General features: G+C 36.4%; 1 protein-coding gene across 1 annotated transcript in view; it reads left to right on the top strand.

Moving 5' to 3' along the window:
- Nucleotides 1-17604, top strand: part of LAMA2 (laminin subunit alpha 2) — a 338729-nt gene that overhangs the window by 88440 nt on the left and 232685 nt on the right. The window contains exon 4 of the mRNA XM_066180303.1: nt 10743-10985. Coding sequence (XP_066036400.1) covers nt 10743-10985 — 243 coding nt within the window. The remainder of the gene's footprint in view (nt 1-10742; nt 10986-17604) is intronic.

Genomic DNA, 17604 nt, shown 5'->3' with positions numbered 1-17604 from the left:
ATTAGGTGGTTCAAGTGCAACAGAGGTACTTCAGGTCCCACAAATGCAATGTTTAGGAGGACCAAAAATAGGCCTTCTCTTCAAGGATTTCAGAGCAGGAAATTGGCAAAACAGAAATGCTTAGATGTCCAGAGAGAACATATTCCCTGTAGTCATGCTATTCCCAAATCCTCAATCGGTCCTAATTTCAGAGTGATGTGGAAGATTAGTAGGGTATCTTTAAACAAAATTGGCAAATTCACAGGAAAACCAGTTGGCATTTTGAGGTGAAGTGGTCAGCCCATCTGTTTCTGATTTCTACACACATCAGGACACTTTTACTAACAAATTTCCAGCTACTCTAGGGAACAAGGACATTGGCAATATCCTTGATACTGCTCAGATACTTGTGCCAGGAGCATATTTATGTGGATTTAGACTTTTTTGCTATGCACTTCATATTTTTAAAATGATGCTGGAATATTTTATGTGAATTGTAGATGTGTGGAATGCAGGTTACCCAGAGTTAATATTCTGGCAGAAATTTCTAGATTTCATAACTGTGTCTTAATTGCTTGAGACTGTGGAGGATCAGTTCAGTGCCCAGGTGATGCTGTCCAGGCATACATATCTGACAGAAAAGAAAGTAATGGACCCTCTACAGAGCCTTGTAAGCTACAAGAGCAAGAATAACTGATTAAGCTATGCAGCTGTTTCTCTCTAAAACACTTGCACGTCCTCAGTTTTAAGTTCCCTAAGCTCTGATAGCGTCCAGCTCTTTCAACTTATCTTTTAGTCCTGTCCCCTACCCTTCTTCTGTTGGAAGGGAGGAAGGAGTCTAAAAAATCGTGTTATCGTGTTCTGACTCTATGCAGAATTCACTGCAGTCACCATCTCTTCCAAAGGCAGTCTCAGAACGCCTATTACAGGAATGACATCATATGGCAAACTGGTGGCAGAGACCCATGAGTTAACTAAATCTCCACCCCTGCCTATTTTTTTTTTTCTTAAAGAAGAAATAACCAGACCTTTGAGTCTTGGCCATTTCAAAGCTCTTGCATGATTACTGGATTCTGGATCAGTCTCCCTGTTACCTGGTTTCAAATTACTAGTTGAACTCATTGTTTGGGTGTTTATACAGTTGAACCCCACAATAAGGTCCAGTTCAACTAATCCTTTAGGGATTGACTGAAGATAATCTTGCAGCCATAGTGAAATAAGAGGTAAACTGGATGATATTTGAAGACATTGCTTCTTTTAATACAAGACTCTGTTTTTTTATTTTAACTTTCAACAGTTGACCAGAGAGTGACTAAGGAATCAAAACATGTTGAGCAACAAAACCATATCAAAATAGCCTTTAGCTATTTTAGCTGCATAGTCATGTAGGGATATGCATATCATTGAGTGATATTTGGTTTAATGTTATATTTTCTCTTCTCTGAAATATTAAATGCATTTTTCATTGGGGAAAAAAAATATAGCTACCTTTCTGTTGAATAACTTATGATATCAACGGAATGAAGAGAAAGATAACTATTCTGTTTAGTCTTGGGAATATAAGAACCAGTTTAGTGAAATGAAGTGTCATTTAGTCTTTATCTTCTTCTCTCTTTTACCAATAACAGTGGGTCTAAAATGCTTTCAAAACTGCTTTTATAAAGGTAAGGCTTAAAGCTTCTCTTCATTCCCAAACCAGAAAGTAGTTTAACAGAAGTGGAGTTTAATCCAAACTTGGACTTTTCTCCAACAGATGACAGTCGGTTTTCTTCATCTTCAAAAATGTTTTTCTACAGAGAAAAAAAAAAAAAAAAACAACAAACCAAAGCCTGTTGAGACTATCACACTGCAATTCCCTGGTTGCCACTCTGCCCCTCATTGGTGAAAGGGAGATGTTTCTGTACTTCTTGTTCAGGCACTAGCATTTGTGTTGCCGTGCAGGAGACCAGATGTATCTTGGTCCTGAAAACGATGCCTTGTTTTGTTTTTTGGGGTGTGGTTTCTGCCGGATCAATTTTCTGATTTGGCTTGCCTGTGTGAGGTTGTATAGCCAGCTTGGGGGAGGAGGAGCCAACACTCTGTTGGCTTCAACGTTGTAAAAGCTCAAAGTGTATGGTATTGATCTGTGAGCTACAGTCCAAGCCTGTAACGTAGAGCTATCATCCTCAATATTTGTTCCTACTATTTCTTGCTCATGAATCATTCTGTTTTGAAGTTATGTAAACATTTGAGAATTCAGAATACAATTGTCTCAAAACTAAGTCCAGTTTTCTGTCTCAGTTACACCTAAGGGGTAAAGGAACTGTTGAAGTGATAGCCCAAAAGAGACGAAACTAAGGCCATGAAAATGATTCTTAAATGAATTTACAAAATAAGAAGGAATTAGGTGTTCTGTTTTAATAAAGTCCACAGCCAACTTTTAGACAGGTATGTCAGTTGCAATACTTTTTTTTATTATTTCTTTTTTCATTACCTACGTAGGCTTGAGTCTTAACATTTTAGTGGTTGCATTAAGTTCTTTAGTTTTACAATTTGCTGGTAATGAACTAACTAGGTATCTAGAGGATGAAAAAAGTGTAATTTACTTTTCTGATATTCTTTAAAATTATTATTATTTTTAATTATTTTACATAATTAATTAGTATTTCATTTTTAAATCTTTTAAAAGCAAAACTATTGGACTTGAAGTTAGCTTATAATGAAAGCATTTGAAAAACTCAAAAAGTGAACCAAGACAAGAAATTGCATATTAATGTGCCAGTAAGGATTTATAACAAACATACCTAGAAAAAATTATTTTTTATCATGAAAACAAACAGAACAGTAGTAAATATTTTGACATTACAGTAAGCATTTTTAAGAACTGCCTGTTTTATATACTATTAGCAAATTTACTTAAGATTACGTATCTTTCCACCTTGATTTCCATTTGCAGGAAGGGGAGAATATGTGCACACTAGTAAGTAACAGATGTTACCCAGGGCTCCCTTCTTGTCTCAGAATAAAGCTTTTCCCATTGATATCACTCAGACAAAAGCCTAAGGAAGGTACAGTTATCTTTTTCCTCAGTTAAGGGTTGAGACTGCACCCCCATGCCAGCCATAATTCCTGAAGAGGCTGCTGCATGAAGCTTCTAGGTGTTCTAACAAATGTTAGTGAAGACGTCCAAGCTGACTTTTCCACAGCATTAATAAAAGCTTTTCATGAGTTGTTCAATAGTACATGGAGGGAGTTGTCTCAAATGCATTCTGAAATGCTAAGAACCTATTATTGTATTGAAAGATGAATTGTAATACCCACCAAAGTACTGTAAACTGGGTTGAGGAGTTGCATTAGCAATAAATATCCACAGGATTATTTTGCCCATTTTTTTAATGCTCACCACTAAATCAGACCATAAATTTGTTGGTTTGTGCTTATTCAGAAAACTTTCTAAGTGAGAAAATCCTTTCAGCTTCAGTTTATAATACACAGAAACAAAGATTTTGCACAGTGTTGAGAATTTGTACATTTTCTTTTTGAGGTTACTTGCCTTGTATTTTCCCTGGATGACTGTAAAGCAGATACATTCCACTTCTCTAATTTTAGCTTTAAGGAGGAGAGCTATTCTCTTTTAATGCAGTGACCCATACGTTCCGACATGAATATGAGGTTGTGTACTGATTTTGTACTGTTTTGGTTCTAAAGAAGATTTTGGAGCCAGGTAGAATGGTGATGTGATAAGTAAGGGGTTCATAGGATTCTCAGTCTTGAGCAGATTCTATTATTGATATTGAAAAAACATGTTGTCTTTAAATACTTTATGATGAATAAGAAGCTTCCTTGAAAAAATAAGTTTTGCAGCTGATGATGGTTGTGAAATAGTGCTTCTGTTGTGATAGGCACATTAAAATGTACAGATTTGTTATGAGTAAGTGAGAGCTGGTTAGAGGACACTGCATGGAAACATTGCTGAAAGAAATAAGAATGCTTCACTCTAGGTGCTCTCAATGCTACTGGACCCAGGCTGAGCATTAGTTCTTGGATCTAGAAAATGAAAAAAAAAAAAAAAAAGGATTTTTTTTGTGTTTTAAGCACCAAAATAGAGGAACAACCATTTCTGTTGTCCCTTCTTGTCCAGGTTTTAAGAAGAAGGGTTTGGATATTGGCATTTTCATGAATTTTCCTTTTCTCAAAATAGATTTTCTCCATGGAAAGAAGTGTTAAACTTTAGAAAATAAAGAGAAATTGCTTTCTTCTATTATTTGAAAGTATTGGGAAAAGAGATTAACTTCAGTCCTTGATTCTGGTTTACACCAGGCCAATGCTGAACAGCAAAAATAGTCAAGACAAAGCAGGTATTCTTTTTGAGGCCTTCACAAACATCTGAACAGTTGGTAATGGAGAAAACCAACAGAGAAGATTACAAAGAGGAAAGTTGACATTGACAAAAACTTTACAAGTTCTGACTCCTTCCATTTGGCTTAATGTGTCTCGGATCCTCAACAGCTGGACAACTTGACTTTACAGTTTACTTTACTTTACAGTTTGACATTGTATAAAAGTGCACTCTTTTAATAGACTTTTCTTGGGGGTTTTTTGTTTGTTTTTGTTTTTTTTTTTTTTAATTAACATCTTGTACTTAAAACATGAACAAAAGTTGAGAAATATTAGTACAATGTAATTTTTGTCTTGGAGAAGAAAGTGTTCTTGAAAGAACTTGTGTCTCTCCAGCAGTTACATACATGGAAGGGAGAAAGCTGAGCTTATTCTAAGTTCAGGTATTTTTATAGTTTTTTTTAAAACTCGTGTTCTGCAGGCATTAACTGTATGGGACTGAGCATTGTACAAAAGTGAATTTTTGCCTAACTAGAAAAGATTAATTTGTAACTGAAATGGCTTGGTTTGGAGCTTTAGAGCTTTTCAAGGTTGGCTATGATAAAACCTTTCTCAGTTTTTCCCATGAAGTGCTGTTGACATGTTAATTTGCATGGCATTTGTAGCTGCAACTTTTTGTAGTTACATTTTTTCTGGACAGATAATGCCCTGCGAAAATTGCTTGCAACACTGGAAAAAAATCTATATTAGAATCAAGTGTGTGTTCCTTTCAGCCCAAATTCCCCATCTGGTAGCAGCATTTCATTTGGAAGCAGCTCAGAGAAACAGGAGCAACATTGTCATTAAAGGCAAACTGCAGCATGGTGGGAGATGTTCAGCTCTCTAAGCTGGTATTAGTGGAATCTTGCTAAGCATATTCTTTTTTCCACCCATGCCAACATATTCAATTACAGAATTTCTAACTGTGAGCAGAATATTTGAAACCATGGCCACTCTCTCAGGACAGTGATAGAAAAAATACATGCTAGATGGCCATTTGAGGAATCAGGACAGCCATTCCATTTCCAAATAAGTTTTTTTTCACTGAGTTGGATGTGAGACTAAAGTGAGAAGATTAGTTGTTCTTAAATAGCCAATTGTATAAAAATTCTTGCATCAAAACTGTCTGCTCTCTTTCATTCATAATAGACTAAAACAATAATCCATAACAGTATCTGTGAATTGAAATATTGCTGTCCTCATAAATTGGCCTCTGAGAACACAAGGAACTGTTCATCAAAACTCACACAATCTCTGCTTCAATTCATGAGTAGTTGGATTTGGTTTCATGTCTTAAACCTTTAAGAGAGGCTAATCCAAAATGAGAAACAGTGCAAATGTGGTGTTTAAGATGCATGATGTGCTGCATATAGAAAAACTGTTTTCATATGTAAGTATCAAGATAGAAGTTAATGATCAAGGAACACTTTTGCATTGAGAATCTGTTTATATCTGGGATTTCTGATTCTTGGCCACCTGTGGTATTAGGAGTTCAGGCTCCTATGTCTGTCTTCACATTCAGACTATAGCAAGGCAGAGCTCATACTCCTGAGAGAATGAAACACACACGGCTGCACAGAGCAACATGAATAGCCCACAGTACTCTGTCAGCACCCACATGATCACAAACACAGCACAGCCTACTTCACCCTCTTCTTCCTCTCCAGCTGACCAGGATTAATAACTACTAGGGGCATATACATCTATGGATGCATCCAAGGCATACAATGCTTCAGTAGCTAGCCTTAGATAATCTTTTGAAGATATAAGAGATTTGCAGCCCTGCTCCAGTGGCTAGTATTTAGATCTCTTCTACTTGCTGAGCTTGAAGTTAACTCTTATTTACACATACCCACTAAAAAGAAAGAGCACACCTAAAGGAGATACTTAGAAACAGAATTTAGTGAGAAAATAGGATAGATTTCAGTGACTGAGGTCAGGATTACCATGCTGATCAGCCAGCTCGTTTTTAGTCAGCCTTTTCCCCCTGTCTTACACTTGTTCCTTCTTGAGCCACCTTGGTCCCTCCCTTTCTCTACCTCTGTTCCTTCCCCGAAATGGTTCCATTGTAAGTCTCATTCATTTATACAATCCCCTTAACACATCCTATAATGAATTCTGCATAGATTTTCCCCTGCTTCTCTTAATAAGGGGGATCCCCCGCTGTAGCTAATAACCCCCTTTAGTCTCAGGGTGATCTGAGGTAGCCTTGACTCATCTGGATGGATTTCACACTGGGACAAGGGGTGTCTGTAGTGCTTTTACTACCCCTATCAGCACTTTTAAATAACTACTTAAATAAATCTGTGCCATGGTAAAGGTCAAATGGTGTGACAGTATTTATACCAGCCTTATGTAAGGAAACAAGTCCTTGCCTAAGTTCTGCACTTTTCTCGATGAAAGAATACTGAGTTTACTTGGACACTGAACTGCAATAATTATCACCAGCATAATAACTACAGTAAAGAAGTAGATACAGAGTTTATACCAGATCGTTGATGGAAGCCTCCATTAGAGCTAATAAATTTTTCTGTTGAGAAAATTAAATGAAATACTTCTGTAGAATTGTGTGGTGCCTTTGTTTTTTCTCTGCTGATAATCTGATTTACATGAATGCTTTCTAACCAAAGGACTTATTTTTTAAAAAGACGCGCAAGTGGCAGTTGGACACAATGAGATTTCCTGCTTTGGTAATTAACCCTATGTAGATTAATGATTCATTTCAGCACTATCTGAATAGTATTAGTGTAGCAAATTATCCTGTGTAGTAGGATGCACTTTTCTATGTCTTATGAGGCATTCACAAGAAGGTACATTGCTATAACTTATAGAAGTGTTCCTACAATATGTGCTTTATAGTTCTCACTGCTGAGACAATTACCAGTGAAAATGAGACCCAAGACTCATTTTGTTTCTCATCTTGAGGATTATGTTGCCTATAATTTGGGGAAGGTTTAAAGAACTATTTAGACTATATCCCTCCCACTCCCATAATTATACTGCTGTGGTCACATGAGCAGAGCAAGTAGAAAAAAGCACCAGCTGTGCTTTGGCAGCTGTCTTAATGATTTTTCGCGTGCTACCAGGCAGCTTGGTATTGCTCCATTTTTCCTGTTTGTATAAGCAAGCTTGGGTCTCCAGGTTACAGTCTATTGGACTTGTACAAATCCAGATGTGCTTCAAGATCATGCAGTTACTCTGTCAATTGTCGCGTGTTGGTTTATTGATGCTATCTGAAAAGTGGAGCAGGTGTGCTCCATCGATTACCCCATGGGAGTAGAAGCTCAGTGTCATGATATACTAGGAAGGTTGGCTTCAGAATACTGAACCGTGTCACTTTTTTTGATTGTGGAAACAAATATGACAAAACTCAATGATACATAAGACTTTATTAGTTTTCTCATGCCACTAAGTGCTTGCTGGTTTTGTATTTGCTAAATAACTCCACAATAAAAGAAGAGTTTCTCTTTTACCTGGAGAAGGACAGTTTTCCAGCTGTTTGGAAAGTCAGCATTGCTTCCATTACATTGATTTGCTTTGAGAATAACCATACAGGTGCCATTAATTTTAGTTTGTTTGTTGTCATTGCTACCTTGCTGAGAAAGCACAGTAAAACATCGCATGCACCGTGGTTGCTCTCTGCCTCATAGCACTGTGGTCAGCTGGTAGTGCCTGGTGTAGCTGACTGATCTGGGGCAACCATCTTCTCGTGTCGTGCTAAAGCTCTAGCTGTCCCCCAAAGGAAAGGTGTTTTTAAGAAACATGGATGAACATCCTGTACTGTCTTCAGCCTAGCCTTAGAAAGATCAGGAATAATATCAACCAGGCCATGTTTTTGATGCATGATGCTTTTGATGCATCTTCTTTTGTTGGCAGTTAGCATTAACAGTCTGCCAATATTTAACAATACTGGTAGCTCCAGCTCTGTTCCTCTGTCCAGGAAGTAATTTTGTTAGTGGGTTGTAGATAGCTCAGTGCTGTTACAGAAGGAACTCCTAGAGGCTGGGACAGTAGTAGTTTGGATCGGGTTGGAAGCTGTAGCTGAATAGCAGTTAAAACCAGCTCTTCATGTGTATTCTTTTACTTATGTTAAAAAGGGTTTTTTCTTGTCAGATTTAGATTAAGAGAAATTACATCCATTCCACTGTGCTGTTTACTCTCCACTGCCTTTTTGTTTGTTTGTTTTGCTGTTTCATTTACAGAGCATGCAAAAAATAATGAAAGCCAAAGGTATATATTAAATTGCAGTCAAGCAGTACGCTATCTGAAGGCAAGAAACAGGACTTCAAACACATCCTCAGCAAAATATGCAGGAAATGTTATTGGAAGAGGGCTTCAATTTGAAAAGTCTCTGTAGAAAGTTTCAGTCTCCCACACAGCCTAGTATTTCAAAGTAAGCAAATAGACTTCCTGTTGATTACACCTCTTGGCCCCACAGAGCCAATGCATCCAAGATGTTTGCAGAGCTAAATGTTTTTTGGCTGTATTTAAAAATGAATCTTTCATAAAGTTTTGCAAATTTTATGACTTCCAAAAAGGGAACCAAACATACACACACCTCTGGTTAGGAATTTATTGTGAGGTATGTTCTAAACCACAGATCTTCCATGGTAGAAGCCCTAGCAATGTGTTTAACCTCAGTTTTTATCCATTCAACATATAAGGAACAGTCTTATTCTGAGAACTTGATGTAAATTGTTTATGCAAAAATGAAAAAAAAAAGTATTTAAAAGTACTCTGGAATGAAGTCTCTATTCTTTATTTCTTACATTTCAAAGACCTTAACTGGGGGGTGAACGGTTTGGAGAGATTGGTAATGTTTTTCTTGTCTCTGTTTATTGTAAAAAGTATTAGTGACACTGATCCAGGATAGTTAAATTATAATTGTTTGTGGCCACAGTGGAATATATCTGTAAATGAGTTTGAGAAAGGAAAGGGGATTTCTAAAAGGGTGCAAGTGGTAGTATGATTCCTGGTGGAACAATGGAATGAAACACAGGGGTTTTTTCATTCTCTGGAGTATTTATTTAATGCTATTGAAGAAAAATATTGAGATAATCCTCCAAGAAGTTACTGTTACAACGTTTTCTTCAGATTGAAATAAATACAGCCTCACCCACTTCTTCTGCCACTGAAAAACTTTAGCTGCTAGTAATTTATTTTCCTGACTGAAGTGATTTTGAATCTTACCACATTCTCAGCATCTGCACAGAAGGCAGGAATGATAATTGGAGATAAATATTTTCTTTGTCTCCATCATCAAGTGTTTGGGAATACTTGCTGTACTTGGTCACTTAACATATTTTCTATTTTACAGTAATACTGGTGGGTAATAAAAAGCAATTCAACTCTGTTCTTTACTCTTTCTTTTGTTGTTTACTGTTGGATATTCTTTCACTAGCTTTACTGATCGCTGAAGTATTCACAATAGATTTTGTGTGGACTAAGTCTGAATCTTGCAGCTTCTTTACAGTGACTATCCAATACAAAAAGCTTTAAGTATTAAATCAACACTGCCATGGTACCCTCTGGCATCCTCATGTGCAGACTCATAGCATTGCATCTTTAAAATATTAACTTGATATATGTTCTGCTTTTCTAATAGAAATAGCTTCTTCTTTTCCTTGGCTTCAATTCTACCTTTGTAGCATATAGCTGTTAGTAGGTTAAAAACCAAACCAGACCTGCGTCACTAATTTGTGTCATTCTGCAATTGCAAATGTATTTGTGACTTGCATTCCAGCAAGCATGTGCACAGACATAAACCTTGATAAATCAATTGAATACGCAGGTAAAATGGACTATAATGAGCACTGATTGCTTGCATTCTGTTTGTAGTGATATTTGACGTGTCTCTGTCCTGTAAAGCTTGTTCATGGTCACAGGGCTGAGTTGTGTGATTGAAACAAGAATGTTTTATAGAATGATTTCAACATGATATGATTACCTTTCAATAGCTTAAAGTTATGTTTTTCTTAAACAGAGATAGAGTTGTAACAGTTAGGCAACTCTTAAACACTGTGGAAAGTATATGTCTATAAATACATATAAAGAAACAATCCCACTCCTACAAATTGAAAATACTTGAAAACAAACTTTACAAAAATTTGGCTGAAAAGGCAGTTTAGCAATTCCTACTAAGAAACTAAGAATGCTTTGTAATTCTATTTTCAAAGTCTCTATTGGTCTAATGCAACTAATTTTCTTTTTCAGAAATGTTAATGGAGAATTTGTTTCTGTAGTTGTAGAGTTTCCATGTAATCCAGGGCCATATTGCATTTCTAGGGGGAAAAAAACCAGTCAAGTATTAGCGTATTTACTGTTCTTACTTTGATAGCTATGAAGAAATTAGAATGAATTTTTAATTGTGTATTTAGTGTGTATTTAACAATTCTTGTATTTTTCAGATCTTCCAAATCGCGTATGTTATTGTGAAAGCAGCGAACTCCCCTCGTCCTGGGAACTGGATTTTAGAGCGTTCCCTGGATGGTGTAGACTATCAGCCGTGGCAGTACTATGCCATCACAGACAGCGAGTGCCTGACACGCTACAACATTCATCCCCGGCCTGGAACCCCATCCTACATAAAAGATGATGAAGTCATATGCACTTCTTATTATTCCAAAATCCATCCTCTGGAAAATGGAGAGGTAAGATCAGATGGTGTTCCATATGTAACATAGCAGAAAAAAACCCCTTTGGTTAATTGGAAAATCTGCCTTCTGTAGACAGAGTGTTTTGGTACAACTGAAAAGTGTGAAGAGAATCTATTTGCAAATTTTAAAAGCTCATCTTACATGGTCCTATATAAATACACATAGGGTTCACTTTAGTAAGAGTATTCTCCCAAGTAAACCAAGAAGTAAAAGAGTTTATCAGGTAGGCACTTAGTACTTTCAGACAACTTTACTTGCTTGAAATATATTCCCATGTCACTTGTGAACAAAGGTGAGATCACTTGGAAAAATCATGGACTCAGTAAAGTCATGAAACACTTTTCTTTTAGATGCATTTTCAGTCCCTGTGTATAAGCCAGGATATCAAATGGTAATGATTTTAGTCAGAATTAATTTTAATGCCTTGAGAGCTGACCCTCTGCCCCTGTTTATGCCTATTCCTTCTTCTTTCAGAGTCCTCTACTATTTTAGCCTAAGTCCAGGCACAAGAATCATGGACCAGTCATTTGTTCAAACTGAGGGTGTGGAAAAGATGTGGGGGACTTGAGAATGAGAATCTCTGTTTGAAAGAGCAAGGCAAATGTAACACCTGTAGCTGAAAATGCAGCATTTTCAGTCACTTAAAATGGTGAGCGGGAAAACCATGTGTGCCACATTCCAACTGCTTTTTTTTCCTCAGTTTTTTTCTAACACCTGCTCTGCAAATGAATTTTTAGGCTTAATATTTATCCCTCTGTTATTTTCTTTGTTCCACTTTTTAAAGATGAATTTTCGTATGAATAAGTACAAAATTAATTTCTTCTGTTCCCCTAAGTGCAAAGCAGTGGTCACATGAAAAATTGTTAATACAGTTATTTTTGAGTCCTGGATACAGATATATATAGTTTGTTTATGTTCTCAGAAAATTTTCAATGCCAATTGCAAAAATTGAAAAATTCAGCTTTCAGTGAAAATATCCTGTTGATACACTTTAAAATTGTATAGCTTTGAATCTAAGAGAGTCTCAGATTATCAAGAGTTATCAGATGGGAAATCATTTTCAGTTCTAGGAAAAATTGAAAGTATTTTGTATTTGTAGTTGTGCTTATATCCTTAGTGCTTATATCATTTGCATGGATATTTGTTCTTGTAAAATCTTGCAGGAGCAGATAAAGTGATATTAAAAGAAATAGTGCATATACATGTGCTGTATTTTTAAACTGGCTCCAGCTAGGTGCTTTTTTGAGGGGTGAACAGAACATGAGTTAGCAATTTATCACTTGCAAAGAAATTTTATATATTTTCTTTAGGAGAACATGTCTGCACTGAAAATATAATGCAAAAGTAATTATTCCAGTAATTAATTTAATTTGCATTGTTCCATTTATTTGGTTCTTCAGTTCTCTCATAGGCAGATATTGATTCCAGTGGTCTTCTGCCTTCTTGGTTAAACCAGTGAGTCTCTGTGTTCTTCACTGACTGAGCTAAACAGCAAAGAATTTTATTCAGCATGCTGGCATATATCCATGGCTTAAACATTGGCTTAAACCCTACTGAATTGAGTGGAACTTACTTCTGATCCTAAGTGTGCAATTACCAATTTTTAACTGGGCCTGATGTGCTCTATCCTTAACTTAGTAAATTACCTATATCTGATATGCGGATTCTTTAAAGACAAAGATGACTTTGAAGGGAGGAATGCATCTGTTTCATTCCACTTGGCAAAGGGGCGTTGTTAGATACAGGCATACTCTGTGAAAGGCATGGGTGGAACCCTAAGTTAAGCATACCCTATAGGTAGTTATTAATCTGAGATGTGGCTGTAATAGAGAGAGAACAGCTTGAAATGAAAAGCCTAGATATTAACCTTTGTAGTGATTGGAAGAGTATCATTCCATGTGAACAAATTATCTTACATTTTTAACAATACTCTTCATAAATAAAACAATAGTTTCAGCTGTCTGAGTAGCTAAAGGCTGCATTATGAAGTATGTAGCATTTACAGAGAATTAACTCAGGTTAATTAATTTTCATGTTTTGTCAAACACGTAACATGAAAAATAACATTTCTACCAATATTGTATTTACTTGCAGTTGTGTTGCTGGTGGTATTTGGCTCCTGATCTTTCAGTAGAACTACATCTGCATATAATTTATCTTTGTTCCAGGACAGTAATTTTGTTTTGTGAATCAGATATTGCAGTCATTTTGTAAGACTGATGGGATTAGGAAATGCAGATGAAGTGCCTTTTCTTCAAACCCCACGAGCTGCTTAGGGACCATTCTGGTGTACACCCAGAAAACCTGATGAAGTGCGCAAGGAACATGGTTGGCAAGCCAGTGCCAATGTCAAATGTGCATCTACAATGCTGTCTGAAGTTGAAAGTTGTCTAAGTTGTCATCTTAGAAAAATCAGAATATGTTCTCCTTGTGTATAATTCCATAACATTTTAGTCAGTGATTTGATTCATTAGCATATTTCCAGAAATGTTCATTCTAAGCCAAATATTTTTTTGTCATTTAATACTATTCCTGTTTGCACCAATAATATTATCTGGGCCAATCACAGAACTAGAACCAAAACCAGCTAGAACAACAAGGCCAACAAAACAACAACAAATAAACAAAGACCCACTGTGATTTATCTTCAGATCTGTGTAACTAGCACAAGTTTAAGTCAAATGGGAATAAGCAATCCATAGGCTAGGGATTACTTGCAAAAAGTAATTTTATAGAATGAGTTAATAGAAAAATGCATAATGACAACTTCCAAGTTAACAAAAGTAAGAAACTCTCTAAAAATGAAGACTTGAATGCAGAAAGATTTCTAGCATTCTGGTTTCCATACTAAGCTATCAGATAGCTAGAAAAACAGTGTGTCTCTATAACATGCTGGCTGAGGTAGACTTTCAGCAAAGCTGTTTCACAGCATCATGAAATGGGTGTAAAGATGGAAGCGATCACAGTGGGTCGTGTAGTCCAAACTCTTTGCTTAAGCAGAGTCATCCTAGAGAACATGGCACCAGGATTGTGTCCAGAGAGTTTTTGATTATCTCCAGTAAGGTAGATGCTGCAACCTCTCTGGGTAAATTGTTTCAGTGCACAGTTTCTATACAGTATAGAAATACTTGCTCGTGTTTGGGTAGAATCTCCTGTGCATCAGTTCCTGCCCGTTGCCTCTCGTCCTAATGCTCAGCACCACTGAGAAGAGCCTGGTTCATCCTCTTGCCATCCCCCCTTCAGATACTTACATCAAGGAGGACCCCTCTAGACCTCATATCTTCTTGAGGCTGAACAGGCCCAGCTCCTTCAGCTTATCCTTGTAAGACAAATGCTTCAGTCCCCAAATAAATATAAAAGCTAAAGCTTCCAAAAACAGTGTTTCAAAACAAAAACTAATGTTCCTCTGTCTCAGTATCCCCATGCCAGAAAAATAAGGGAAAGGGATTAATTTACTTAATAAGTTATTCATTACCTTTTACTGAACTGATGTTTCTTGCTTTAATAGTAATTAAATTTTCTTTCCACTGAGTAAGAAAGACCCATTTATGTAAAGATTAATAGCTGGTGATATGAGTCTGGTATTTTCAGGTAAATAAGAATGCTTATTTTGTTTTCATCTTTACTTAAACAGTGTATAAGAATGCAATTTCTTTGTTTCTTTATTTCTTCAGATGATCATTAGTTCGAGAACTAAAAGTTAATGGGTTACCATAGTGATTTTTGCTTCATTTCCCTCACAGAAGAGCCCCTAATGTTTACATCCAGTTTGCCCCTTTTTTATTGAAATATTTCTTCTGGTAGACTGCAATTTGTTTAACAGCCTCTTTACCTTGATGATTAGGTGAAAATAAGGCTCTGAACATTACCCTTCAAGGTTGTAATTTTATTTTCTGTGAGATGCTGAAAGATTTCTCTTAGCAAATGCTTGTTTGAATTAGCACATGTAGTATTTGTGTTTTGATACATTGGAATCTTCCCTCTTGCTTGCAGTTGTTTCAAAGTTGGACCTTCTGAAAACTTCAGGTGCAACAGATGATCACTATAACACGTTAGGAAAATGTATATCTTTTCGTAGAAAAAGAACACATAGTTTTTTGGGAAGTAAAATTGGAGGTTACAGTTGGAAACAGCATTCTTCCAACATACATGAATTTAGAGTGTTTTGTATAGGTTAAGAGAAAATAAGTATTTTGGTTAAAAAATCATTCTGTTTTTTCTTCAGTATCAAGTAATTTTTTTTGCAAGCAGATGTTGAGAGTCACACACAATGAAGACAGGGGAAGAAAAGCCTAATTGATCTAATAGGAAAGCAATTCCTTTTACAAATAAGGCAAAAAGACCCTCCACCCTCCTGCTCCTTACCCCCATATTCTGGGAAATATTGAGTTTCCCTAAGATTAGACTTTCTGAAAGTTTAAAAATGGAGAATAAGGTGGTGAATTTAATTCCCACCTTTCAAAATCCTAATTGAAATACCCAATTGTCTCCCTTGTCTGTCATCATATAAAGGTGTTCTGTCAAAGTTGGTTTAAAAAAATTGTAATTATTTCTGGTGGTGCAGAAGGTACGTAAACTTTCAAGGAAAGGAAATTGTTCCCTTTTCGTGGACAGAATCTGTTGTCAGAAGATGCTCCCTCAGAGGATATTTCTGTGGTTGATTAGAGTTTGGGTTATACAGTGACAATGAAGAGATGAAATCTCAGGATTCAGTAAGTATTTCCTTGTAGTGAGTAAAAGAAACAGTCTCTGATTGTCCTGTGTGAGGTGCCTTTATATGTTATTTTCTGTTGTTGAGAATGCTCTGCCTTGACATTTAGATATAGAAAAGTTGAAGGATATTAGCCCTCTATTTGAAGGGAACAAATCCAACTGTAGAAATGAGAATGACACCTAATTGCAGTATACCAAGTGATCCAAATTTCCAAAACGTTTATCTAGATTCTTCATATCAAACACAACCCTTGGTGTTGCTTGATTCTTTTCAGCAAGGAGCACTTGTGAAGTAATCAATATGACCAGACAGTTGATAAAACAATATTGGTAATGAATTTTGGTTTATTATTAAGGAAATAATATAGTTGTACATCTGCTATGTTCCATTGCAAACTGCATGATATTTCCATGTTCAAAGGTGAAAACTGGAGACTGAAAGACTTCTGGCGAGAGATGTCTGTGTGAACAATGGAATCGAAGATTCTCTCAGTCCTGGTGTCCTTTAACAAGAAAATTCTTTCTATCTCCCCTATGGCTAAGACTGAGGCAGAGGACTGACAGGGAGGAGAGTTACGGTGGAATTAAGTAACCTAATGCCTTCATATTCTGCAATAAGTCTTTCTATCACTGCAATTATAGTGATGAGAACGCTGCTGCAGTGAAGGTGATGCTTCAGTTCTGCTCCTTTAAATGCTTCTTGTGATTGTAGCAGTGTAACTGTGGTGTAAAAAAAAATAATAATAAAGTACTCTGTGGTGGTAAAGACAAGCATTGTATAAGCACGTTCATTAGTCTTTATTTTCTTCAGTCAGCTGGAAGTTCAAAGTGTGTACTTACCATGTAAAGAAGAAAAATAAACAGAAACAAGTGCCTTGACAGTATTTTTTATTTTGTTCACTTGTTGCCATAGCACTCGAATGCTTGTACTGTGTCCCTTTTTAAATGCCTACCTCAGGTCCCTTGGAACTTCCCCCAGTGTCCCAGTACTTTGCTGAACTTGCCTCAAGGCCAGTGATACTGTGAACATTGAACTCTAGTCTAGTGTCCCAATGTTTGTGTGCTAGTTTTCTCCTCTTCATACCACAGTGCTTATCCTGTTTGGTGCAGTCTCAGTGGTTCACAGAGAAGAAGGGAAGAAAAAGAGACTTAGAAATGGACTCTAAAATGTGTTTTTCTCATAGCTAGATTTAGACGCTGAGAATGTCAATGGTAAGAGTACAGAGGGTCAAAATTTTGGAAGTACTCAAAATTGAAATGTATTCAGTTGCAGACTAAAAATTTTGAGTTGATTTCTTTTTTTTTTCCTTATTTATTAATGATACAGATGCTACACAGTTTCTAAAAAAAGAATGCTTAAGAGTTTGTGAATTACAGTATTGATGCTGCCTTTTTAGTTCCTATTTTTAGATTGGTCTTCACAGCTCCTAATGTATTCAGTATCTTGTCTTTATTGCAAAATAATTTTCCATGGTCTGAACTCTTACTTCCCCTTGAGTAACAGTGATAAGTGTATTTTCAAATACATAAGATGTAGAAAAGGCATCAATGGTAAAAAAGCAATGCCAGTAATATCTTTGTCCATACCCTCAGCTGCAATTACCCTAGGCATTTCTCATGAGTATGCTAAATTTCCATATATTTGACTTGCATTTCTGTACACTTCAGTACAGTACTTGTGGTTATGGCATATGTTGTCTTGTACCAGTATTGTGTTGCTATATTTTCACTGCAAAAACAAACAAAAAATGCACCATATAAAAAAATAGGCAACAATCTATTATTAATGGATGAAACTGTTCAGAAATTTAAGTGGATTCTACTTCCAGCATCGCAGTTTAGACAAAGACATTAGGCAGAGACTAATGAATGCAGTCTGACTCAGAATCCAAAATAGGGA

This window comes from Chamaea fasciata, unplaced genomic scaffold (genome assembly GCF_029207755.1).
Source record: "Chamaea fasciata isolate MVZ Bird 193981 ecotype frontalis unplaced genomic scaffold, bChaFas1.0.hap1 SCAF_3, whole genome shotgun sequence".
Classification (NCBI taxonomy): domain Eukaryota; kingdom Metazoa; phylum Chordata; class Aves; order Passeriformes; family Sylviidae; genus Chamaea; species Chamaea fasciata.
The sequence above is the reverse complement of the archived record's forward strand: the minus strand, read 5'-3'. Positions and strand labels throughout refer to the sequence as shown.